General features: G+C 38.6%; 1 protein-coding gene across 12 annotated transcripts in view; it reads left to right on the forward strand.

Annotated features, from left to right (window-relative positions):
* The window catches only part of LOC131435145 (protein vav), a 684,197-nt gene that overhangs the window by 406,147 nt on the left and 251,167 nt on the right, over positions 1–26,883 (forward strand). For 11 of the 12 annotated variants that reach the window (XR_009230453.1, XR_009230454.1, XR_009230462.1 and 8 more), the window contains one exon: positions 14,175–14,351. The exons of the other annotated variant lie outside the window; for it this stretch is intronic. Coding sequence is in view for 2 of the 11 variants with exons in the window: in XM_058602726.1 (XP_058458709.1) it covers positions 14,175–14,351 (177 nt within the window). In the remaining 9 variants the exon portion in view is untranslated. The remainder of the gene's footprint in view (positions 1–14,174; positions 14,352–26,883) is intronic. 12 annotated transcript variants of the gene reach the window in all.

Below are 26,883 nucleotides of genomic sequence, written 5' to 3' on the forward strand. Positions count from 1 at the left end.
AGCAATTTGATTGGGCGGTAATTGCAACAGTCGAGCTTATCGCCCTTTTTATAGATGGGACATACCACTCCATCCATCCATTTCTGCGGTAGAATCTACTCCTCCCGAATCCTGGAAATCATCCAGTGCAGCGCTCTAGCCAGTGCCTCTCCTCCATGTTTGAGCAGCTCGCCTGGCAATTGGTCATTGCCCGCGGCTTTGTTGTTCCTCAGCTTGCCTATCTCCTCACTCCGACAGATCAGGGGCTGGGAATCTGTCGTCGGCTGAGCGTGCACCCAGATTGATTCCTGTACCGTTCTCTGTATCTTGTGCTTCGCCATTCAGATGCTCGTCATAGTACTGCTTCCACCTGTCGATCACCTCACGTTCGTTCGTGAGAAGGTTACCACTGGTATCTCTGCACATTTCAGGCTGTGGCGTGTAGCTTCTACGTGAGCGGTTCACCTTCTCATAGAACTTCCGTGTGTCATTTGCGCGATACAGCTGTTCCATCTTTTCGCGATCTTGGTCTTAATGGTGGCGCTTTTTCTTCCAGAAACCGTGTTCTGTCTGTTCCACGCTTGTCTGTATCGTTTCTCGTTCGCTCCAGTGCGGTGTTGCAACATCCTCGCTCTTGCTGCATTCTTCTCTTCGACCAACTGCTGACATTCGCCGTCAAATCAGTCATTTCTTCGATGCGATAACCTCGTACCTAGAACGGTTGCAGCAGTGCTACTCACGGCGGCCCTTATGTTCGGCCCAGCCGTCTTCAAGAGTCGCCGCGCCGAGCTGCTCTTCCGTTGGTAGCACTAGCTCCAGTTGTTGCGCGTATTCCTCTGCAGTACGAATGCTAAGAAGCTGTTCGAGATTGAGTCCCGGCGTTTCTGTGCGACGAGTATTGTGCACCGTCGATGGTTTTGAGCGCATACAAACCGCGCCAAGGTAGTGGTCAGAATCAATATTGACACTGCGGTAAGTGCGGACATTGATGACGTCGGAGAAGAATCGCCCGTCGATGAGAACGTGGTCGATTTGATTTTCCGTATGTTGCTATCCAGGTGGCTTTGTGGATATCTTTGCGGGGGAAGAAGTTGCTTCGAACTACCTTATGTTGGCGGCCCTTATGTTCGGCCCAGCCGTCTTCAAGAGTCGCCGCGCCAAGCTGCTCTTCCGTTGGTAGCACTAGCTCCAGTTATTGCGCGTATTCCTCTGCAGTATGAATGCTAAGAAGCTGCTCGAGATTGAGTCCCGGCGTTTCTGTGCGACGAGTATTGTGCACCGTCGATGGTTTTGAGCGCATACAAACCGCGCCAAGGTAGTGGTCAGAATCAATATTGACACTGCGGTAAGTGCGGACATTGATGACGTCGGAGAAGAATCGCCCGTCGATGAGAACGTGGTCGATTTGATTTTCCGTATGTTGCTATCCAGGTGGCTTTGTGGATATCTTTGCGGGGGAAGAAGTTGCTTCGAACTACCATTCCTCGGGAGGCTGCAAAGTTTACGCATCGTTAACCCTTGTCGTTTGTTACCGCGTGCAGGCTCTCCAGCCCGATCACAGGCCTGTACATTGGCTCCCGGCCTACCTGAGCATTCATGTCGCCGATGACAAGTTTTACATCCCGCCGGGGACAGCTGTCGTAGGTTCGTTCCAGCTGCGCGTAGAATGCTTCCTTCTCGTCATCGGGTCTCGTCTCATGTGGGCAGTGCACGTTGATGATGCTGTAACTGAAGATACGGCCCTTGATCTTCAATACACACATTCTATCACTGATTGACTGCCACCAATCACGCGCTGGTGCATCTTTCACAACACTACAAATCCAGTTCCTAGAACGTTGGTTGTGTCACAGCTCCGGTAGAAGGTAGCCGCTCGATGCCCACTTTTCCACACCTTCTGTCCTGTCCAACAAAGTTCCTGTATTGCTACGACATCGAAGGCGCGGATTTGAAGCTCATCATGCAGCATTCGGTCGTATCCTGGGAAGCCAAGCGATTTGCAGTTCCATGTGCCAAGCTTCCAATCGTAGTCTTTAGTTCGTCGCGTAGGTCTTTGCCGATTATTCCGAGTCGTATTTCTTACTTGATAGTTCGTAACTTCCTTTTTCCGGGCGGCTTGTTAGGCCTGCACCAACCTCCTGTCTCGCCGGAGGGCCATCGTGTCAGCACTGTTTAGAATCCCACACTGACACAAGAATGGTAATCAGCCGCTCCTAACATGGAGAACAAAGTCTGTTTCGAGCCGTCCCAACATGGGGAACAGACGCTCGGGTAGGTTTGCTCTCTGTAAAGAGAAGGCAAGCCCCCCCTTCCCTGTCAGCATACGACAAAGGTCCCACCGGGGTTGGTTACCCGATCTTTCCTATGGTTACTCGTACCCCAGCCGGTACCGCGGGGAAGTAGGGATAGAAGTTACTGGACAAGAGGCTAAGAACCACATTGGGGCCTGAATTGCGCATTGTCCAGTCGTTTGCCGTTGAGTCTGACATATGTGCTATACAGCAATTTTATAGTATATGGGTCTTGGAAATTATGACTGAAGCATTAGATAAAGCCCAGCATACTATTTGTTTTATTGATTATTGTGTTATAATGTTCCTCAAATGTTAGTTTGAAGTCCATGATTACCTAAATCTCGAACAATTTTACTTTTTTCTACTGTTTGATTTCCTAAAAATATGTCTACAGAATGGGTTTCGTTTTTCCCACTGAAAGTTATTGAGTTGCATTTTTTTTACATTGAGTTGAAGTAGACTTTTGCAGCACCAAATGTGGAATAGATTGATTTCGTTCTGGAATATTACAGCTTCGATGATATTTTTAATTTCCATGAAAAGTTTCATGATGTCTGTATATATATATATATATATATATATATATATATATATATATATATATATATATATATATATATATATATATATATATATATATATATATATATATATATATATATATATATATATATATATATATATATATATATATATATATATCTATATATATATATATATATATATATATATATATATATATATATATATATATATATATATATATATATATATATATATATATATATATATATATATATATATATATATATATATATATATATATATATATATACATATATATATATATATATATATATATATATATATATATATATATATATATATATATATATATATATATAAGCACTTTTAGATTTTTGAGTATGGAGGAAATGTCGTATATATTTAAAATGAAAAGAAGAGGCCCTAGGTGAGAGCCCTGAGATACGCCAGATGTTAAGTTAATTGGCTCAGAGTTTATGTTTTGGAACTGAACTACTTGTACACGATTCGTGCAGTATGATTCAAGCCACGCCAGAAGACTATGTTCTATGCAATAGTTTTGTAGTTTGTATAGAACTAATGGTGTGTCAATACGGTCGAAATCTTTACTAAAGTCGGTGTAAAGAGTTTCTTCGTGGTGGCCAGCGTCCATTGCGTTCAGAGTGAATGTCACAAATTCAAGGAGATTTGTTGTAGTTGAGCGGCCTTTGAAAACGCCATGCTGTTTGTTAGTTATTACGTTCTTCAGTTGTTGAAAAAGTTTTTCGTTTAAAATTTTTTCAAATAATTTTGGAATGCAAAAGATAATGGCTATTCCACGGTAGTTCCGAATGTTAGATTTTGAACCAGAATTAGTTATTGGTAAAAGAAAAGAAGTTTTCCATGCTTTAGAATAAGTGCATTTATTAAGTGATAAGTTAAAAAGTAGTTGTAGTGGTAGTGTGAGTTTTTCAGCTAGATTTTTTAAGAGTATTGGTGGTATTTAGTCAGGTCCAGGCCCTTTTGAGGCGTCTAAGTTTTTCAGAGCTGTCGAAATGTCATGTTCTGATGGATAGATGAAGTTGGAAAATGCAGATATGAAAGAAAAGTATTCACGGCATTTGAGATGGAAAATTGTTGCCTTTTAGTTTAGTTTTCGTGTAGTTTAAAAAATTCTTATGACAAGTCTTAATTTCGTTATACATACATTACTAATTTCTGAGTCTATTCCTTCCGAAAATTAGGCTGGTAAAATTTCGCGTACTTGTTGTAAGCGACGGGTCCGCTCGCTGGACAGATAGTTTCGGCTTCGTCCGGCCTAAGACCATATTCTTGATGAACTTCAGTGAAGATGCGCTGGAGATGTATCTGCTGAACACGCTGGATGTCTTTCGAAGACTAGCAGCATTTTTATACTAGTTGGAGTTTGTCCGTCGATGCACACGTTGGATGATTGGTCCTTCATGTAGGCTAGATGTAGTCGCACGATGTTGAAAATTTTTGGGTCGCGAAGTCTAGCTTTCAAGAACCGACCGTCGCAATTCGAAGACTGTTCAGTCAGTCGCACAATAGGTGGCCGCATAGGGTCCAGTTCAAATTGACTGTCCTTCGTACTGTCGAACGAAATTGCGTCAGTGTAGTTGACTCCGATGGATGATGGTTCGGCGATGTTGTTTTCTGGGTGTTGGACTATAGATTTATTGTTGCTGCCTTCAGCTGGGGTTTTCCGATAAGAGTTGATTGTTTCGCCCTTTTTGAGGTTTACAAATGTTGAGGTATTACTGATATTTGTACTTCGTTGTCCAGAAAATTGAATACGCGTTGCTGCCAGTAATTCCTTGTCCGAAGGTAAGGCATTTTGGATAACCGATGGTGAAGGTTGACTAATTTTATTGTTGTTGCAGGTGATGTTATTGATATTATTTTTGGTTTTGTTACTGTTGCTCTTATAGTTTGTGTTGAAGTTGACGTTGTCATTTGTTTTACTCTGTTTCTCCTGAAGCCGGTGATTGCGCTGTTTACGGTCGTATTTACTTTAATCACTCTTCCAGATTTTTTATTCCCGATTAAGCGCCAGCCATGCTCTTTGCAAATGTCTTTTTTTTCTTTTGGTTTTAGTGGTTTGTTTGCTTCCAATTCTTCAGCTAGAGTTTTAGACTGAGTTTTTTCTCCGTCTTTAGCGACGATATTCGAGATTGACGTCGATATTGATTTGACCTCATCTCTCAATTCTTTCAAGATAGGATTGGATGCAGCGGTGGGGGTTTCGACAATTTTCGAAGGAAGCATAAATTCTTTTTCAAGGCATGAAAGACGCTCACTCATTTCATTCATAATTTTGTTGCTGGATTTGTTCGATTTGCAGACGTCGCTTATGGCTGTATGCAGAGAGGCCTCGCATGACTGTATACGCTGACCTAGATTACCGCAAATACTATTGTCATTTTGCTGATGTTAAGTAATGACTGCTTCACGTCGATGACTATGCGCTCAACACTATCGAAAATTTCAAAGTAGTGACTTTTGACGTCAGATGCGGTCCGGTGGAACACCTCCGTTTGTGATTTAGTATACTTTAAAAGCTGCTCCTGTTGGTGTAGCACTTTCAGGGTCTCTGTTCCTGTTCTTATTAAATGCTGGCAGTAACCATACACTGGCGCCATAAATGCCGAAATTATATGTTGTCGTTTTACTCCAATTCCAAAGGAAGCGGTCGTCAATGTTAGAGCAAGATTTTTAGCAAAAGTTCCATAGATCGAATCATTGCGTGTAGAGGCAAAATTCCAAATTGATATTTGTTTGGGTTATTCTCATTTGTTTCAGTTCTTGAAAATTCAGAGCTTTTCCTGAGCGCTTGCATATGTAACAAGCTTGGAAGTGTGTGCCTGTTATGTCGTTTAACACTTTCGTATCGTTCAGGCAGAACACTAGCTTCGTCGATACAAATACTTTCTTCTGTACTGTGGGAGAAAGCTCTGCAATTTCTGCACTTTGTCCACTTCCTGCTGTTAGTTCCGTGTTTCCTTTTGAAAGATTATTATTTTGGGCAGCAAAGGGGAACAGATGAAGGATAATTGTGGTTCCAGATTATCCAGCCTTCTTGCTCAACAATCAATCGCAAGGGAACCAAACAGATAGCAAATAATGTACAGTAAGGAAGCGCAAGAGAGTCGAAATAAATCGATTCGCAAGTACAGGCAGTTCCATCCGTAGAACTTCAATCGTTTAGTGAATCTAGAGGATGTATTCAAACGAATCCTTTGAACGTCTGATCCACATCCAATACCATTATCGAATAGAGTAACAACCAACGTGAGTGTACTCTATCTTCCCGATTATGCAGCTGAATTAGTTTTGACACGCTAGAAGACAGCAATACATTATTTTAATATATATATAGCTAATAAATGTCTTGCATGAAAGAGCATTTTTCAATGAAAAAACCCAATGTTTGAACACAATTTAAAAAATTTAAAAAAATATCTCCTCCGCCATTTTTTTTATAAACATGCTCGAAAGTGAAAGAAACCGATTTTTTTTTCATTCGCTCCAATGTTAGATATAGCAGTTTAAAAATGATCTGTTTTTGAACTAGTTTTGCTCATAACTTCGGTTCAGAAAACGCTACCTGAATGTGCTAGTCATCAAAAAATTGGTTTCAACAAACTCTAAAAGATATTCAAAGACACCAAAATCGAGAAGTGAAAATTAAGAAAGCTAGAGCAAAAAATCTGATTTTTTAGGAACACCCTAAGTTGCTCTATTAAAATAGCTGTAACACTAAAACCGTTAGAGATACTACAATAGTGTTTTCGGCAAAGTTGCTTGATATAAGATTTTCTACAATTTTGCCGAAGAATGCAGTCCTCTATCTCAACACATACGGAAAATAATTTTTGGATTATCCTAATAATTAGAACCACCCTAATACCATATGCTTCAAAATATGGCTTATCTTTCACTGATCATTTGTTCTGAAGACATCATAGCTCTAAAGTATAAGGCTAAGCCACAAATGTTTTTGTCCCCCTAAATTGTGGATCCGGACCACTGTGCAGTGATGTGGTCGTCCTGAAAAGGCACCGACACGCTCTGCGTAGTTTCCCTTCCGGAGCAGACGATGGATTTTGCCAACTGGGAACTGCAGACCAGCACGGTTCGAGCGGGACTTTGCCTTGCCCTTAACTGTTCCTCCTGTGTGCGTGTTTCTGCGTAAAAATTCCACAAGATGCTGTAAACAGCTAGACAGCCAATTCAATTCTACTAACTCTCTCTTTTATATCGTCCCACTGTTTCCCGTTCTGCGATATTTTAACAAAGGGGACGTCCGTACACCGCTACCAGTAGCAGGTATAAAATGAAATGTGATCTGAGAAAGAGCGTCATTATAAATCAAACTGTCTCATAAATCAAACTGTCTCTCAGTTAAACTGTTAAAAGGAAATTTAATCAAACATTATTAACTAGTAAATTAACGTAAATTTAAAGATGAAAAGTAACATTACTACATCACTTGACATGTAACATCATACAGAAATGTAACCAAAGAGAAACAATAAATATTTAATGTAAAAAAAAATAAAAAAAAATGAGAAAGAGCGTCATTTAAGTTAAAGCAGCTACTCTGAACGTACGAGACACCGTCAGCTAGATGGCATCGAAAACCGTTAGAAAGGCAGATTTGTATCGTCACTAACACATTCAATTACGAACGGAAATGCGAAAGCGAATGTTGAACACATCTTTATACTAGTATGGGGTCGTGTGAAAATATGCCATGCGAAACAGGGTTGCCATATATACAGGTTAATCTGTATTATTATTATTATTATTATTATTATTATTATTATTATTATTATTATTATTATTATTATTATTATTATTATTATTATTATTATTATTATTATTATTATTATTATTATTATTATTATTATTATTATTATTATTATTATTATTATTATTATTATTATTATTATTATTGTTAATATTATTACTATCATTATTATTATTATAATGACTCTTGCATACCGAAGATCGTGGATACATTTCAGACCAGGCCATTGCGATTGTATCGTACTGAAATTTCGAGAAGAATCAGATATCTTCGAACTTCATAGCTTCAATAAAAATAAACTACAAATTTGTCGTACCTAGTCTCATATATTAGCAAATTAAAAAGGAATTGTTTCAAGTTTGGAATATATAATTGTAGAATAGTAGCTGTTTAATGTAACTAATCTGTACTTTAATGTAGGTGCATCGCTTCAAACTCTATTAGTGAAAAAGAGGAAAGCTTGCACAATTTATACAATCAATCAACTAACTGATATTCGGAAAAGTGATAGGTGCGTGTCAGTTTTTTCGTATTCACGACATCCAGTTATGTCCCTGACATTACCCACCCGCCTTTTTTTGTTACATACATACACACACACACGCGCACACACACACACGGACGAACACACACAGACATTTGCTCAGTTCGTCGAGCTGAGTCGAATGGTATATGACATTCGGCCCTCCGGGCCTCGATTAAAAAGTCGATTTTCACTGTGATTGCATATCATTTCTATATGAGAAAGGCAAAACTAAAAATTCATCCTTAACAGGCTATTGAATGAGATGTATACAAGCCAAATATTATCTTTCATGTAGAGCATTTAAAAATATAAAATTTATATAACTTGGTGTCAGTACTAGAATTTAAAACATATATATGTTCTTGGAAAATGTATCATTATATTGAATAGAGGATCAGAACACAATATATTTGGCACACTCTTCATGTATTTTTATTAGATAATACAAAAACTCAAAAAACATCGTCAAGCAAAACAAAATCTTGATATTACGTTTATTGTGGAATTCGGCCTTTCTGTTTCAACAGACTTCGCAGCCGATTACATAGCTAGTGCTACGATTGTATTGACACAAAGAAAAAGGCGGGTGGGTAATGTCAGAGACATAACTGGATGCGTTCCTATACTGAAGATTGATTTCGCTCCAATCTGACAGGGTCTAGCATTGGTGAACCATTACCTGGAGGCGGCAACTCGAATGATGGTATGGCCCGTAGATTTTTCAAAGAATATAACACAGTAGCGCAAATCATCGAGTTAAATGGAAATATACTTGAACGGTTTTTTATAATCTTAACGTTGATAAACAGCAATGTGAAGATTTCGGTACCTGCTTTACAGGAGTTTGCTGAACAAACAAGAATTCGTTTTGTGGAGCTGTATGGATGGTATGCTCTGTCGCCAACCGTGCATAAACTTCTGGTGCATAGGACTGCAATTATAAAACATGCTTTGCTGCCTATTGGTATGTACAGCAAGGAAGCGCAAGAGAGTCGAAATAAATCAATTCGCAAGTATAGTAAGTTCCATCCGCAGAAATTCAATCGTTTAGTGAATCTAGAGGATGTATTCAAACGATTACTGATCCTGTAATAGCATTATCGAATAGAGTAACAACCAACGTGAGTGTACTCCATTTTCCCGATTATGCAGCTGAATTAGTTTGAACACGCTAGAAGACAGCAATACCTTATTTTAATATATAGCTAATAAATGTCTTACATGAAAGAGCATTTTTCAATAAAAAAACCCAATGTTTGAACACAATTTAAAAAATTTAAAAAAATATCTCCTCCGCCATTTTTATTATAAACATGCTCGAAAGCATTCTCTATCAAATGAAAGAAACCGATTTTTTTCATTTGCTCCAATGTTAGATATAGCAGTTTAAAAATGATCTGTTTTTGAACTAGTTTTGCTCATAACTTCGGTTCGAAAACGCTACCTGAATGCGCTAGTCATGAAAAAATTGGTTTCAACAAACTCTAAAATATATTCAAAGACACCAAAATCGAGAAGTGAAAATTAAGAAAGCTAGATTTTTTTAGGAACACCCTAAGTTGCTCTATTAAAATAGCTGTAACACTAAAACCGTTAGAGATACTACAATAGTGTTTTCGGCAAAGTTGCTTGATATAAGTTTTCCTACAATTTTGCCGAAGAATGTCCTCTATCTCAACACATACGGAAAATAATTTTTGAATTATCCTAATAATTAGAACCACCCCAATACCATATGCTTCAAAATATGGCTTATCTTTCACTGATCATTTGTTCTGAAGACATCATAGCTCTAAAGTATAAGGCTAAGCCACAAATGTTTTTGTCCCCCTAAATTGTGGATCCGGACCACTGTGCACTGTGATAAAGAAATATTTAGGATTGCTTTAAGTTTAGCCAGTTCTGATACGCCTGGAAAGTAGAATGCGCAAATCAAGTGGAAACATTTGTTCTGACAATTTGTTCATCTCTTTCATTTGTTCAATTTGTTCAACTCTGTTTCGCACGGCATATTTGTATACTAGTATAAAGATGTGTTCAAAATCATCACTTTCGCTTTCGCATTGCCGTTCGTAATTGAATGTGTTAGTGACGGTGCAAATTAATTTAACTTCCACCTTGATGAATTTTTTGGTAGGAAATATTGAGATCTGAGATGGTTCTCGTGTGGGTCTTGTTTCGGCAATGGGCCTTGCTGGACTTTTTGGCTGCCTTTCTACCGATTTTCGGTGTCATTGTGCTTACGATGTCTCGTGCATTCAGATCGGAAAACGGTAAGACGACAGGTCCTCGATGTTGCTCTCGTGTGTCTTGCTTCGGGAACAGTTGCTCATCAAATGGTAGGAAAAATTAACCACTCAACTTTTATATGAATGCTCTTGTATATATGCAAACATCTCGCGTTCTGATTGGCTGGTGCTGTCATGAGTTAAATCAAACAGGTTTCAGGCTATTGAATTTCATTTAGATCCGACTTCCGGTTTCGGAGATATAGGATGATATGTTCCAAAAAAAAATGCACTCACTTTTTTCAGAGACGGCTGAACCGATTTTCCGGAGTTATTTGGGAAAAAGTTTACACTCAATTATCTCTGGAACAACTCGACCGATTTTAGCAAACTAAGATTCAAATGAAAGGTCTTATAATTTCCTAACAAAATGTAGAACATTTTATCCGGATCCGACTTTCGGTTCCGGAACTAAAGCGTGATAAGTGGAAAATTATCAATTTTATCAGTATTTTTCCACGAACGATGGTTAACTTCCATTCATCTGAATCCGGTTTCGGAAGAATTGGAATTAGTAATTAAAAACTGCAAAAAGGATCTCACTCACTTTTCTGGGAGATGGCCAAATCGATTTTCACAAACTTATAGGTTCAAAATAAAAGTTTTACAGTCTCATATGGAATTCCTTAATTTGTTGTGGATACTACTTTCGGTTCCGGAATTACAGGGTAAACAGGATTTATAGAGTTTGTGAGATTAGATCCGAGCAAATTTTCCTATTTCTATTCAATAAACAGTTGTTTTTGCGAATTTCATGGTTATATTTATGATGTAATGAGTAATATGAGAAAGGCATCATTACACCACTAGGTGGATTATAATAGGTTTTCCATAATGAATTGCTCCAATCTGAAGTAATACCTGTTATATGATATTACAAAGCCATGCATTATTGCTTCACCAACATAAATGCATTGATCGACAGTTCGCTTCCTCATCTCATCCAAGGCAGTCGATAAAACAAAACCGCCTACGTTCGGTACGGAAGAAACCAAGTACAGTATTGTGTAGTGAACAATAGAACAACCTCGAAAATGAGGAACCAAACGAACAAAAGCTACCGCCGACACGAAAGAATACAATTTTTGTTGACTTCAGGCAGTGCAAAATTCGACCCTCGGAACGATAACTTGAAGGTTTGCTTAAAGAGCAAATGCATCTTGACATTAAACGTGTGCATTTACTTCAATACAATAAGAGGAATAATGTTGTTTACATCCAGTTTTATAAAGAGTTGGATGCAATTCAATTCGCAAAAGACAATAACAATGTGCACTATGTGGAGTACGAGAACATTAAATACAACATTCCAGTATATATGGAAGATAGTGCTACAGAAATGCGTGTGCATGATCTTCCCTCAAGCGTCACCGATTCTTATATTCGCCAAACTATGTCCCAATACGGAGAGATTCTCTCTATTGAAAAAGAAAAGTGGAAGAACTTTTTCCCCGGTATTCTAAATGGCGAACGTTTGTTACGCATGCGCTTGAAGAGGCCTATGCATTCTTATGTGACTTTCGGTCAGAATACAAGAATTCCGTGCAAATTACTTGTTACCTATGACAATCAGGTGGCCACATGTCAATATTGCCAAAAAGCTGTTCACTACGGTAAGCCATGTGATAAACTGGACAAGGAGACAACCACACCAAAGGACAACGGTGCTTCCTTCACACCAACCCCAAGCAACTCCAGTACACCTGTGACAGCCACCAACAACAGTGAAGCATCTTCAACGAAACCATCCAACGTATCCCCTATAGAAGTACACCAGCTGCAGTTAACAACTTACCATCCAACCAACCAGCAAACTGCAAACAACGGAAATCACACACAACACCGACGATGAAGCAATGGATGATGAGATAAGCCGCGGACGAAGTGACCCCCGATCCTCGTTGGATGGAAATGGAAACTTATCTCCCCCTAGAAAAAGGGTGACAACGAGATCCAATAGCAAAAAAAAATTTAAACAAAAATGTAAGCCAATCGGCCACGTAAAGCCTTACGCAAAAAAGCCAGATAAAAAAAATAAATGCATTGAACTCAACAGACTTGGACATTACTAGCATTATAAACGACAGTTACTTAGAAAATAAACGATATCATGCAATACCCATTTTATTGTATTAAATTCATTTTTATTTCAACACAAAGTCCAATGGTGCATATATTCGTGTCATTATAAATTTGGATTTTGAGCGTTAGTGGAATGAAACTAAACCGTCTTAACAAAATGATGGGTTCCTTTTGATTCCACTATGAAAAAACTATTTCGTTGTGATACTAAAGTAATAGTGAACGAGGCTGGAGTGAGTGTCCAGCCAGCGACTGGCTAAAGAAAGTGACAAGCGATTATAAATACGCTCTTCAACTCAGTGCTTGAGCGGAAGAACAGGTATAAAGCGAGAAGACTAATGTTTGCTGGACAGAGAAGATGTTTTGATGTATAGTGTCGGTCGGGTGGCAGCCATGATGTAGACCATGTTCGATGTACATGCTACGTTGTTGTATGTTGTCTGACTGCGTGTTAGAGTATCTAATAACAAGGTTCAGAGTAGCTAAATGGTAGCGCTTATGCATAATAACGCAGGTTCGACTCCTGTCTCTGAGCATATGCATAATAACGCAGGTTCGAGTCCTGTCTCTGAGCGTATCTTTTCCTATTAAATTATCTTTTCTGTTAATTTTTCATTCATTTGGCTTCTTTAATATATGTTTCTACTCAGTCATTGCTAAAAAAACTATAGATTTTCAGTTATAATTGTTTGGAAATAATGTGAATAAAAACACATACACCCATTTCAAAAATTAGTCTGGAGTGAAAAGATCTCCAGATCCGTGAAAAATACCTTATTTGCTTTACCAATCACCCATGTAAAGTCTCATGCATATCCAAGGGGATTGTTCCAGAATTTTACCAGTTCTAAACGATGGAATTGCTCAAATTCTAACACGTTATTTTAAGCAGATGCATGTAAGTATTTCTAAGCACATTTTGATATGTTTGGATTTTGAACAATCCATTTTTAGTAGCTTACATTAAACTTAAGTTTATTCGACTCAAAAACATATTTTTGAATATACCTCATGACTGTGGAAAATGTGAACAGGTGCGTATGTAATGCATCCGCAAAAAAAATCTTCAAAAGGTGATTCGGATGAAATAGATTTGCAAAATCTTTTTCATCTTACTGAATATTATTATGTTACTATATAATATCCTGAGAATGATTTTCAATAATGAGTGAATTTATGAAACGCAACTATAATGATATTGATCTGGATGAAATGTTTTCCAGTGATCGCAATTGTCTTTAATTTCTCGGATTTTGATAATCGATGTCATGAATCGCGAATGATTTCCTTTATCGTTAAGGTATGATTATATGATTTTTTTGCAACACTGTTTTTGACAAAAGTTTCTAATTTTTATACTAATTAACCTCTAGTCGCGGAAACAAAAACCAGATTCGAATGAAACTTATGAAGTCTCTTTAGGTGCAAAGTCATTTCATTTGAATTAAGGTTAATGCAAATCTGTGTCTACTGCCACTATAAGTCACTTTACCATACCGCGTAAAGATCTTAACATTGTACTTAGCAATCATTTGTATATAATAAAATTTTATTTGGCTCGTTGCTCAACAATCATAGTTTGATGTATTATTTCTACCTGATCAACATGAAATACCATTCAATTTTGTTGCTCTTTTGTCTTTTAGGAAAGTATTTTAGATTTGAATTTGCCAAATGGGAATAATTTAGAACAGTATGGACGATTATTGTTGGATGGAGATTTAAATATAAAAGCACACGAGGATCAGAAAACAAAGCATCGCTATGCGTTTGTCTTTGAAAAAGTTATGATACTTGCAAAGAATTCGAATGCAAAAATAGGGGTAAGTAATGCAACTATATATATTATATATAGCAAAGGTTTGGGGTTTGATTAAAATATAGCAAAGGTTTGGGTTAGTGGAATGAAACTAAACCGTCATAAAAAAATGATAGGTTCCTTTTGGATTCCACTACGAAAAAACTATTTCGTTATAATACTAACGTAGTAGTGAACAGATACCGGTATTACGAACGCTATTTGCGTTCATCATCAGTCCCGGGTTGACTTTTCAATGCATAGGGCACTTGTCTTACAAATCAGCTGTCGTATGTTCGAGTCCCGACCTGGAAGAAATCGTAGTGTCAGTAGAATTGTAGTCCCAGCCATGCAATGGTTCTGTACACTCTGAATCGGCTGCGAAGTCTGTTGAAATAGAAGGTTAAATTCCACTACAGAAATGTAATACCAAGGCTTATTCTGTTGTCAACCTTACCTTACCTAATAGCTATAGGCCTGGAGTGTCTTTTGCTGTATCAAGAAAACGTCTCCACATAACTCGATCCATGGCTGCTCGTCGCCAGCCACTCAAGGCACGAACGCTTCTGAGATCACCCTCCACTTGATCGATCCACCTTGCTCGCAGCGCTCCTCTTCTTCTTGTACCAGTCGGATTAGATTCAAGAACCATTTTCAGTGGGCTGTCGTCCGACATCCTTATGACATGCCCAGCCCATCGTAGATGTCCGATTTTAGCTGTCCGTACGATGGGTGGTTCTCCTAGCAGCTGTTGCAATTCGTGATTCATACGCCGTCTCCACGTTCCATCTTCCATCTGCCCTCCGCCCTAGACGGTCCTCAGCACCTTTCTTTCGAAAACACTGAGGACGCGTCCCAAGTAACAATTCGAATGCCTTATGGTTTTGAATATAATTTATAGGAGTTTTGTAATTGATTGTTCAATCACTACTTGTTTTATAACAACTATAATAAGTGTCGCTTTTGATAAGTAATATCATAGTTTTTAAAGCTTCTATAAAACCTTTTACCTAGACTAACAACTGGACTAAAAATAAATCAATTTGTACTAGAATAAAACCATGCAAACGCTCTTAATATTGCTTTAAAAATTTTTCTTTAAAACATTATTGTCAGTAAAATTCTTTCATAAATCTAGATTTGTGTGTGTGCGTGTTCATTGAATGACAGTTTCACTCAGAGCAAATTTGAGGGTTCTAAAGTACATTTATGACACTCCAGTTGTGGGTTATTTGATTTATTGCTTCTTAGATTAAGTGTAATTTGCATTGAAGAAAATTTCATGGCCGCCATTATGATGTTCTTTGCCGTAGCCTTTATTGACATCAAATAAACTTCGAAATGCAAAAACGAGGAAGTATGATGGACTTTTATGATTCATTTTCAAAACGTATGCACAAGTTTTATCGCCACGAAATAGTTTTATACAAAAAAGACGATAAATCACAGAAAATAATTTTCATAAATCATGGAGACTTTCGCAAAAACCGTATTTATTTCAAGGCGATTAGTTATAATTCTTATTTTTATCCATACATTCACGATAAAAATAAAAGCGCATGAAGTTTTCACGTTCCGTAAAAGCCTCAAACTTGTAAATAAAATCCAATAAATTGTTACTGATTGCATTCAAAGCAGATATGACACACATATAATCAAGAAAAGTATTAAAAAAACGATAGTTTATTCATAGTGGAATTTATTCCATCCAAATAAATTTAATGTTGATCGTAAATTTGGTTTCAAAATTTTCTTGAATTTGAAGTTTTAACGCAGCTTTATGATGATTCTTCACTTTGCTTTATAAACCTTATGAAGAATGGTCCACTTGGCAGAAACATGCTCTTATAGAGGTTTTCAGTAGGCTTTCGTGGGGTTTAAAGTTTTAATGCAAGATTTATTATGTAGCATTGAAGATAGCTACAAGTATTTATTAATATTAAAAATGTTACTTGGGGTTGGTCCTCTGCCAACATAGTACAGGTCTCGTGGCCATATAGAACAACCGGTATAATGAGCGTTTTGTATACGGTCAATTTCGTGCGGTGGCGTATTTTCTCGATCGGAGGGTTTTTCTGAGTCCAAAGTACGCACGATTCCCTGCCAAAATACGTATCTGTATTTCTATGCTGGTGTCATTGTCGGCGGTACACGAACTCATCAACCACCTCGATATCGTCACCGTCTATCAATATTCGTGGCGGGAGGCGTAGTGTTTCTTCTCTAGAGCCTCTTCCTCTCGTGTATTTTGTTTTCGACGCATTTATGGTACAGCTGTTCCATCGCTTCGCAATTTTGGTCTTCCTGGTGGCGCTTTTTCCTCCGGAAAACCGTGTTCTATCTGTTCCGTACCTGTCTGTATCGTTTCTCGTTCGCTTTAGTGCGGTTTTGCAGCATCCTCGCCCTTGCTGCATATAAACATGCGCCCTTGCCCATACAAACTGCAACAAGGTAGTGGTCAGAATCAATGTTGGCACTGCGGTATGTGCGGACATTGATGACGTCGGAGAAGAATCGTCCGTCGATGAGAACGTGGTCGATTTGATTTTTCGTATGTTGATCAGGTGAACTCCAGGTGGCTTTGTGGATATCTTTGCGGGGGAAGACGGTGCTTCTAACTACCATTCCTCGGGAGGCTGCAAAATTCACGCATCGTTGACCGTTGTCGTTTGTTATCTCGTGCAGGCCGATCACAGGCCTGTACATTGCCTCCCGGCCTACCTGAGCATTCATGTCGCCGATGACAAGTTTTACATCCCGCCGTGGACAGCTGTCGTAGGTTCGTTCCAGCTGCGCGTAAAATGTTTTCTTCTCGTCATCGGGTCTTGTCTCATGTGGGCAGTGCACATTTTTGTTGTTTCTATTATAGAGGCTTTAACATTAATGTCATTCACCTCTTCGGGACAGAAGAAAACTTTCTTACCCTATGTGCGGGGTTGGGAATCAAACCCAGGCGGGCTGCGTGAAAGGCATCGACTTAGCCATCACGCTATACTCGTCCCCAGTGCACATTGATGATGCTGTAATTGAAGAAACGACTCTTGATCTTCAATACGCACATTCTATCACTGATTGGCTGCCACCCAATCACGCGCTGGCGCATCTTGCCCAGCACTACAAATCCCTATCCTAGAACGCTGGTTGTCCCACAGCTCTGGTAGAAGGTAACCGCTCGATACCCACTTTCCCACACCTTCTGTTCCGTCCCAAAAAGTTTCTGTAATGCTACGACATCGAAGCCGCGGATTTGAAGCTCATCATGCAGCATTCGGTCGTATCCTGGGAAGCCAAGCGATTTGCAGTTCCATGTGCCAAGCTTCCAATCGTAGTCCTTATTTCGTCGCGTAGGTCTTTGCCGATTATTCCGAGTCGTATTTATATCCAGATTATTCATAACAAGTGTTTTCCGGGTGGCTTGTTAGGCCTGCACTAACCTCCTGTCTCGCCAGAGGGCCATCATGTCAGCACTGTTTAGAGTCCCAAACTAACACAAGGACGGTAATGAGCCGCTCCTAACATGGAGAACAGACACTGTTTCGAGCCGCCCCAACATGGGGAACAGACGCTCGGGTAGGCTTGCTCTCTGTAAAAAGAAAGCAAGACCCCTTCCCTGTCAGCTTACGATCAAGGTCCCACCGGGGTTGGTTACCAGATCTTTCCTATGGTTACTCGCACCCAAGCCGGCACCGCGGGGAGGTAGGGATAGGAGTTACTGGACAAGAGGTTATGAACCACATTGGGGCCTGAATTGCGCATTGTCGAGTCGTTTACCAACCTATCCGTTGTTATCTGTTGTCAATATAACGTTTATTATGTAAACGTTTTTTATATAGTGAAAATATAAGTTCAAACTCATAATACAAAAATCATTGGAATCTATAAATAGACCTTGTTGCACCATGAATGGTGACACATCGAACGCGTAAATCACCATCTATGACAAGGCAGTGGAACTACATCCGATTTCTTCTTCCATCCGTCCAAACCGAACGGACGTGTTCACGGGACTCGTGTCGCAGTATATCGCGCGCGTATATTTTTTTTTAAATTTTATTTCAACTTTTTTATTTCGACGCAAACGTGCAAGTAGGCACTCTTTTTTAAATAGTAATCATTTTTTAACATTCAGTCGCGTAAACATGGAGAAGTGCGGGATTAGTAATTGTACTGTCTACGACAATCGCTATCTCTGCAAGTGTCACGGAAAGTGCAATCGGAAATTTCATGCAGCCTGGAACTGGAAAAAGTGTTTACTTTTTTCGAAAAAAAAAATTGACGGCGTGCAATCAAATATTAATGAAATAAAAAGTATCGACCCACTATGCTGCATATCATCGAAAGAATTTTTGGACGACATCAAGGCACTGTGCAATGAAGCAATAATGAAGAAAGAGAAAGTCCCTCAAACTCATCGATGTATTGCTGAAGAAATGGGAATCAGTGCCCAGAATGCTAAACTTTCACAAGAAGAAAAAGCTGACTCGGAACTCACGTCAGGCTGGCACTTCATCGGCAGCAAAAAATATGGAAATGCGACTGGAGACAATACGATTCAAAACAAAGAAATCGCCGTCTTCAAGAAAAACAATCTGAAAATGCTACTCGAAGGGGGAAACAACGTAAACGACAGCAACAAATACGCACGGAAAATAGACCATTGATATAACAAGTATAACAGCAAAAGCAATAATTCCGAAAATTCGTTGGCACCTACTAAACAAAAATTGTCTTCCGATAAGGAATTACTGGCAGCAGCACGAACTCAATTCTCTGGACCTCCAAGTGCTAGTATTGTCTCTACATTTGTAAATTTTCAAAAGGGCGAAACCATAAACCCATATAGAAGTAATCCAGCAAAAAGTAATTTTAACAAACAACACTCGGAAAATAACACCACTGTACCATCGCCATCTACTCGTAGTAGCCAAATTATGGACAACATTCCGACCTTTTCAATTAAGGACAGCCAATTTGAACTGGACCCTATGCGACCTCCAATTGTTCGTCTTACTGAACAGTCTACAACTGGCGACGGTGGCTTCTTGAAATCTAGACTCCGTGACCCGAAAATTTTCAACGCTTCATAGACAAAATGTGACTGAAATTTTGGTCTACTGATAAAATTTCAACCGCATGAAAAGCTCGGCCAAAATGAAAGAAATTCATCAAAATTTAATAACCTCCTCTTTCGACGTAATCCTTGGAACTGAAAGCAGCTGGGATGAAAGTGTAAGAAGCGAAGAAGTATTTGGAAATAATTTTAACGTATTTCGGCACGACCGAAATTTATCTCTCTGTCAGAAAAAATCTGGAGGTGGAGTCCTCATAGCCATTAACTCTTGCTTCACTTCTGAAGAAATTATTACTCCTAAATATAAAGAATTTGAGCATGTATGGGTCAAAGTCTCAATATTGGGAGAAGAACATATTTACTGCTCTGTCTACTTCCCACCCGAAAATGCGAACAAATTCTCTTTTGAATTATTCTTTCAATCTTTAGACACAATTATTTCGAATATGGAACCTGAAGTAAAGCTTCATTATTTTGGCGACTTCAATCAACGTAATGCGGACTTCATTTCTGACATTGAAATTTTTTTTATAATAAAATTTTTATTGGGCTCATTTGCGTTAGCTTAACGTGGCCGATTATCTTGTTGTTAGGTGGAACACATTGAAAATCAATCAATCTTACTTCCAGTCGTAGGAGAAAACGAAACATTGCACTACTTTTTTGACAAAATTTCTCATGTAGGCCTATGTTACATCAAGTAAACTCCGTAAAAAATCAACAAAACGCATATTTAGACCTTCTCTTCACAAATTGCACAGAAGACTTTTGTGTGAATGCATCAAACCTGCTATTATGGAAAAATGAAGCATTTCACACCGCAATTGAATATTCATTATTTACACACAATGCATCCCTTCCCTACGACTTGGAATATGAGGAAGTGCCGGAATACAATAAAATTGACTTTGAAGAAGTCAAGTGTAGACTAAGTATAATAAATTGGCGGAACCCACTGAGTACAGAATGAAATGTCGACGTCGGAGGAAACAAATTCTATCACATTATAAACAAAATATTAGCCGAAACTTTGCCCATGAAAAGAAGAAGAAAAAATCATAACAGCAAATTACCTGTATGGTTCAATTCACAACTAAAATATTTGAAAAATATAAAACAAAAAGCACACAAAACTTACAAACAAGAAAAAATCATCTTCAAAATTATATAAACCTATGCAATCAACTAAAAATAGCCATTAACACAGCACATGAAGAATATAACCACAAAATTAAAAACGAAATAAAGACTTGTCCTAAGAATTTTTTTAACTACATAAAAACTAAACAAAAAAGCAACAATTTTCCATCTTAAATGCACCTCGACGAACATGTAGGGCAAAATAGTACAGAAATCTGCAATCAATTTGCAATTTTTTTTTCAAGAAGTATATACATCTTATTCAGAAACTGACCGTGACCGTGAATACTTCTCTTTCATACCTGTATTTTCCAACTCCATCTCTGTAAACTATATATCAGAACATGACATTTCTGTGGGGTTGTGAATACCTTCCTAAATATATCTAGACATTCGTTGGAAGCAAACTAGTCACAACAATACACCCCTGGAAATAACACGAGGTAGTGTGATGTTTGTACCCATGGTAATGTGTTGTTTGTATCCATGGCGATACCACGCTTATTATTATTTCATCGTAGTAAGCGATCAACGAACTAACTCGTCCTCTTTCTTCTTTGGTCGCTTGAACAGGTAACACGCATTATCAAATTGTCTCAGCTTGGCTGGATGATTCCAGACTCTTAATAAAGGAAAACTCACATTGGCGATCCTACCAGGAGTATTTTTTGTAGAGAAAAAAACTCTAATTACCAGTTTAAAGTTTTTTTTCTTTAATCAAAAGGATATAAAAAGTTCTTAACGATATAGAAAGGAATCACTCAGCACTTGTTGCAACACCGAAAAGTACAATTTTTTATGAAAAAATAAGAAATAACGCAAGCTAAAACAGTCGTTTTTGAAATTAGCAATTGTCTTGTTTCTCTTATTTTTCGATGTAATTGAGAGAGTGTGGAAAATGTTTACCTCAACTATAACGAAATGGGACGTTTCGTAGATTCTGAACGGTGCGGGACGACTTCAGAAATTACGTGGATGTCAAATGATACTGTTTAAGTCGACTTACTGGTACAGATAAGTGAAGGTTATGTAGATAAACAGAATTGATTATATGCGGAACGGGAGGTTCGCAAATACATTTTTTTTGCTGAATGGTGCGGGACGACTTCAGCTGCAACATTTCAGGACGAAGTGTATATATAAAAATTAAAAAAAAAATGAGTACCTAGTTTGAGGTTTTTGAGACAACGAGCTGGATCGGCCGTTTAATAATTGAACTATGAGCTTTTCGGTATTGTTGAGCTAGTAATATCGCCATTATTATTAAGAATCAGAATAATCTGATTACCGTGAAATAACTACGATTCTTTTTTCAATTTGTCAAATTACAGTTGATATCAGTGACCACCAATACGCTTATTTCCACCATAATGGCAAACGAAGGGAAATACGTGCGTCTAACCGAGAACGATGAGGCTACTGACAGAGAGTCGGTTAGCTCAACAAATTTAGTAGTTGATGAAAAATTAGACAGTACGAGTTTTGAGAGTATAGTTACTAATGGTAGTATTGACTCTAACTCGATTCACGATAAATCAGAATCATCAGCAGCATCATCAACAGAGTCTGATCTAGTCCCCAAGAATAAAGTTGACACGCTGGAGAGAATCGAACGCATGGAACAAAATTTGGCCTCGTTAGCCCAGGCTTTAAGCAGATTTGACCGACCAGCAGTTTCAACTACCCCAGTTAATACTACGCAAAATGATAAAGCAGAATGGGATTCGACTTACAAGCATGTTGATTATATTCCAAGGCCTACTTCAACTGTTAGATGGGACCATATTAAACCATTTCCTAGTGGCGTAGCATCGAACAAATTGTGGGAATCGTGGAACAGAGAATGGAGAATTTTGAAATTGCAGCTTCATTAAGAAACGCTCATGATCCAGTTCAACGTGCACAGTTGTTATTTTTAACGATGGGGGAGCAACTCCAAGGAATTGTACGTGCTGCTAGTTTACGTCCAAAACTTAGTGAGCCAGATTGTTACTCAGTTTTTGTCAAAAACGTTCACGACTACCTACAGTCTATGACAGACACGTCAGCGGAGCATGAGGCATTTTCTAACATGAAACAGGAACCTGAAGAGTCAGCCGTATCATTCCATGCCAGATTAATGGAAAAAGTGAGATTGTGTGGCTATAGCCAAATGGATCAAGAACGCTTCGTGAGAGCCCAGTTATTGAAAGGATTGAAAAATAGAGAACTCGCGAAAGCAGCACGGACCTACGGCTATGTGACGAACTTCATTGTACAATCAGCCACAAGAGAGGAAGCCTACGAAGCGGAAGTATTGGACGATATGAAGACGTTAAATCGGGAAGCTGGCGTGTTGGCGATTCAGCATAGACATGTGCAGCGGTCGATACAGGGCAACCGAAAGCGTACACGAGAGGATGACTATTACGACAATCGGCTAGCGAAACGGTATCGCAATACCGGAAGGCGTTTTCTGGGACGACGTTCACGTTGCTCTAGATGCAACCGTCCTGCTCATCCAAGGGGTCAAATTTGTCCAGCATTCAGCAAGCGGTGTAACACCTGTAACGAGATTGGACATTTTGCTGCTACATGTAGACGTAAACGAATAGACACGGTCGAGCATAAAGAAGTACAGTCTGCCTCTCCATCATGGAGTGAGGAGGAACCAGACGATAAAAAGGTAATTGACAGTTGAATAACAAAAAAACAAGCAAATGTTTTGTTAATAAACAAAGTTGCATGAAAGTTGGTCACTAATTTAACATTTGTCTTCTGAACTTCCGTTCTAGGAAGTAAATACCCTTTCTTTCGAAGATGTGTTAGTCGATTGTTCTGTCGGATTTTCTTCGCCCATTACATTTATGGTTGACTCTGGGGCTGATGTTAATGTAATAGGGGGACGTGATTGGAAAATGTTACAAAAAGAGTACAGTGCAGGAAAAGCAAAACTTGAGCTGATAAAGCCATCAACAGACACAATTTTACAAGGTTATGGATCTTGTAGCCCAATGTCGATAGAATGCGTGTTTCAAGCAAAGATTACAGTATCGAATGCTACCAAACCTATGATAACTGCAAAATTTTACGTAGTGAATGAAGGACGTCGTTCACTACTCGGCCGATGCACGGCAAGTGATTTAAAGTTACTTCAGGTTGGCTCAAATATCAACAATAGTGAAATATTACCTAAAGATACTACTTTCCCGAAAATGCCAGGAGTTAAAGTCAAGTTTAGCGTAGACAAGTCAGTTGCTACAAGTAGAAATGCTTACTATAATGTCCCTGCTGCTTATCGCGAGGGCGCACGATGTAGATTGCAGGAAATGGAATCTCGCGGCATTATTGAAAAAGTGCACCAGAATGGATCAGTGGAATGTCCGCAGTACCAAAGGGTAAGGACGATTTTCGACTGGTTGTTAATATGAGAGGACCAAATAAAGCAATCAAGAGAGAATACTACAGATTACCGTTGATAGAGGAAATGAAAGTTAAATTGTTTGGTGCCAGATATTTATCGAAACTTGACCTACAAAATGCGTATTACCACCTGGAACTCAGTGAGGAGTCACGAGATCTCACGACATTTTTAACAGAAAGCGGCATGTTTCGATTCACCCGCCTTATGTTCGGGGTGAATTGCGCTCCTGAAATATTTCAGAGAGAAATGGAACGAATCTTCGTTAACATAAAGAATGTTATTGTATACATAGACGACATATTGATTTTTGCTAGGACACTTGATGAGTTGCGTGAATCTGTGACGAAAGTTCTTAATATACTGGCGACTAATAATCTCACGATAAATAAAGCGAAGTGTGAGTTTGATAAGTCCAGCATTTGCTTTTTGGGTCATGAACTGGACGAAAACGGTTTCCACGTAGAAAAAGCCAAAATAAACAGCCTTTTGAATTTTCGGTCTCCATCCACAACTTCTGAATTAAGGAGCTTTTTGGGTTTAGCATCATATGTCAGTCCTTATATTCGTGGGTTTGCGGACATCAGTAGTGCATTGTGGGCCATTACTTCTAAGAATGCATGGACATGGGGCTCTCAACAGCAAAAGTCGTTCGAGGACATCAAAAAGGGTATTGCGCAATGCATCGTAACTCTCGGATTCTTCTCAGAGTTTGAGAAGACCATCTTGTATACAGATGCTTCTCCCAAAGCTTTGGGTGCAGTACTTGTTCAAGAAGGTAAACTTGTGGTTTATGCATTACAAACATATGTATTATATGGTTTTGTTACATTTTTAGGTGAAAAACAAAAAAATAGAATTATCAGTTTTGCTTCAAAAGCTTTGACTGAAACTGAAAAAAGGTATCCTCAAAATCAAAGAAAAGCGTTGAGCGCTGTGTGGGCCGTAGAACATTTTGCATATTTTTTGTTGGGAAGACGGTTTGTTCTTCGTACTGATGTGGTGTGGCATTCATTTTAAATCGCACGCGGGAAAACTCTAGGAAAGCTCTTACCAGGGCTGATGGCTGGGCGTTGAGGCTAAGCCCATATGATTATGACATCGAATACGTTCGTGGCACAGATAACATTGCCGACCCATCATCAGGTTTATATAGTGGTAACGACGAGCCTTTCAACGAAGACATAAGCCATTGGGAAGTGGCAGTACTAGAAGCAAACTCGGTTGGGTTTTTAACCGAAAAAGAGATTAAGGAAGAGACTTCCCACGATGATACTCTTCAAGAGGTTATACAATCATTGAAAACAAGAAAATGGTCTATCAATGTTTCGAAATTTCGTGCATTAGAACAAAACTTATATGTAAAAGATGGACTTGTTATAAAGACTGGGTGTGTCGTAATTCCAGAAAAGCTGCAGAAAAAAGCACTTGAGGTAGCTCATATGGGACATCCATCTGCATCAAAAATGAAGACAATATTACGACAGCGTGTTTGGTGGCCTAGAATGCCAAGTGATGCTGAATCCTGGGTTAATGCATGCGCAACTTGCGCAATAAATGGAAGACCAGAGAAAACCACGCCTATGCAGCGAATTTTTGCTCCCAAAGTTGTCTGGGATACTATTGCCTTAGACTTTAACGGTCCTTACGCTAGATTTGGTGGTATATCCATTCTCGTTATCGTAGACTATCGTTCTCGATACTTGATGGCAAAACCTGTCAAAAGTACTACTTTTGAATATACCAAGAAAGTACTTGACGCCACTTTCGAAAAAGAAGGTTTCCCAAAAACTATTAAGACCGACAACGGACCCCCTTTTAATGGAGAGGAATACCAAAATTGTTGTGCTATGCGAGATATACAGACAATCTATTCTACTCCTTTGTTTCCGCAACAAAATGGGTTGGTCGAGGGATACATGAAAATCATTAACAAAGCAATGAACTCGGCAGTTTTCAACAGCACGAACTTCATTGAAGAACTTCATGCTGCTATCCAAGCACATAACGCAGCTGTGCACCGTGTAACAAAAGTTGCACCAGAGGAAGTAATGACTGGTCGAAAGATCAAGCGAGGTCTTCCACTTTTCAAACACGAGAAGGTTCAAATAAACGAAGAATTTTTGGATAATCTTGACCGAGAAGCAAAAATGTCAGGAAAATTGCGCGAGGACGTTCGCAGAGGCGCACGACCATGTTCAGTTATGCCTGGTGATACAGTTGTCATTGAGCGTCCTAATCGCTCCAAAGGAGATTCAAGATTCATTCCCAAACAGTATATTGTATCAGAGGAAAAAAACGGAAATTTGGTACTGCGGGATAAAGTTGGACACACTCTCAAAAGGCATGTATCACAGACAAAAAAAGTTTGTTCGTGGCGCATATCGGAAGATACTATCAACAAAGAAAATGCAATTCTACATCGAACTGCTAGAACAAAGAATACCCCATCATACCTGAAGGATTATGTGCGAGCTCTTAATGAACACTGAAAATTTTAGTAGATATAATGTGTTATGTGTGATATTATAATAATACAAATACTTATACATATACATATAATTAATTAATCACTCAAAAAAAAATTAAAAAAACAACAATTAATGAAAATAAAAATAGAATATAACAATATTATTAAAAAAATTCTTTTACGGAGAGGTAGGGAGATGTGGGATTGTGAATACCTTCCTAAATATATCTAGACATTCGTTGGAAGCAAACTAGTCACAACAATACACCCCTGGAAATAACACGAGGTAGTGTGATGTTTGTACCCATGGTAATGTGTTGTTTGTATCCATGGCGATACCACGCTTATTATTATTTCATCGTAGTAAGCGATCAACGAACTAACTCGTCCTCTTTCTTCTTTGGTCGCTTGAACAGGTAACACGCATTATCAAATTGTCTCAGCTTGGCTGGGTGATTCCAGACTCTTTATAAAGG

Source organism: Malaya genurostris, chromosome 3, assembly GCF_030247185.1.
Source record: "Malaya genurostris strain Urasoe2022 chromosome 3, Malgen_1.1, whole genome shotgun sequence".
Classification (NCBI taxonomy): domain Eukaryota; kingdom Metazoa; phylum Arthropoda; class Insecta; order Diptera; family Culicidae; genus Malaya; species Malaya genurostris.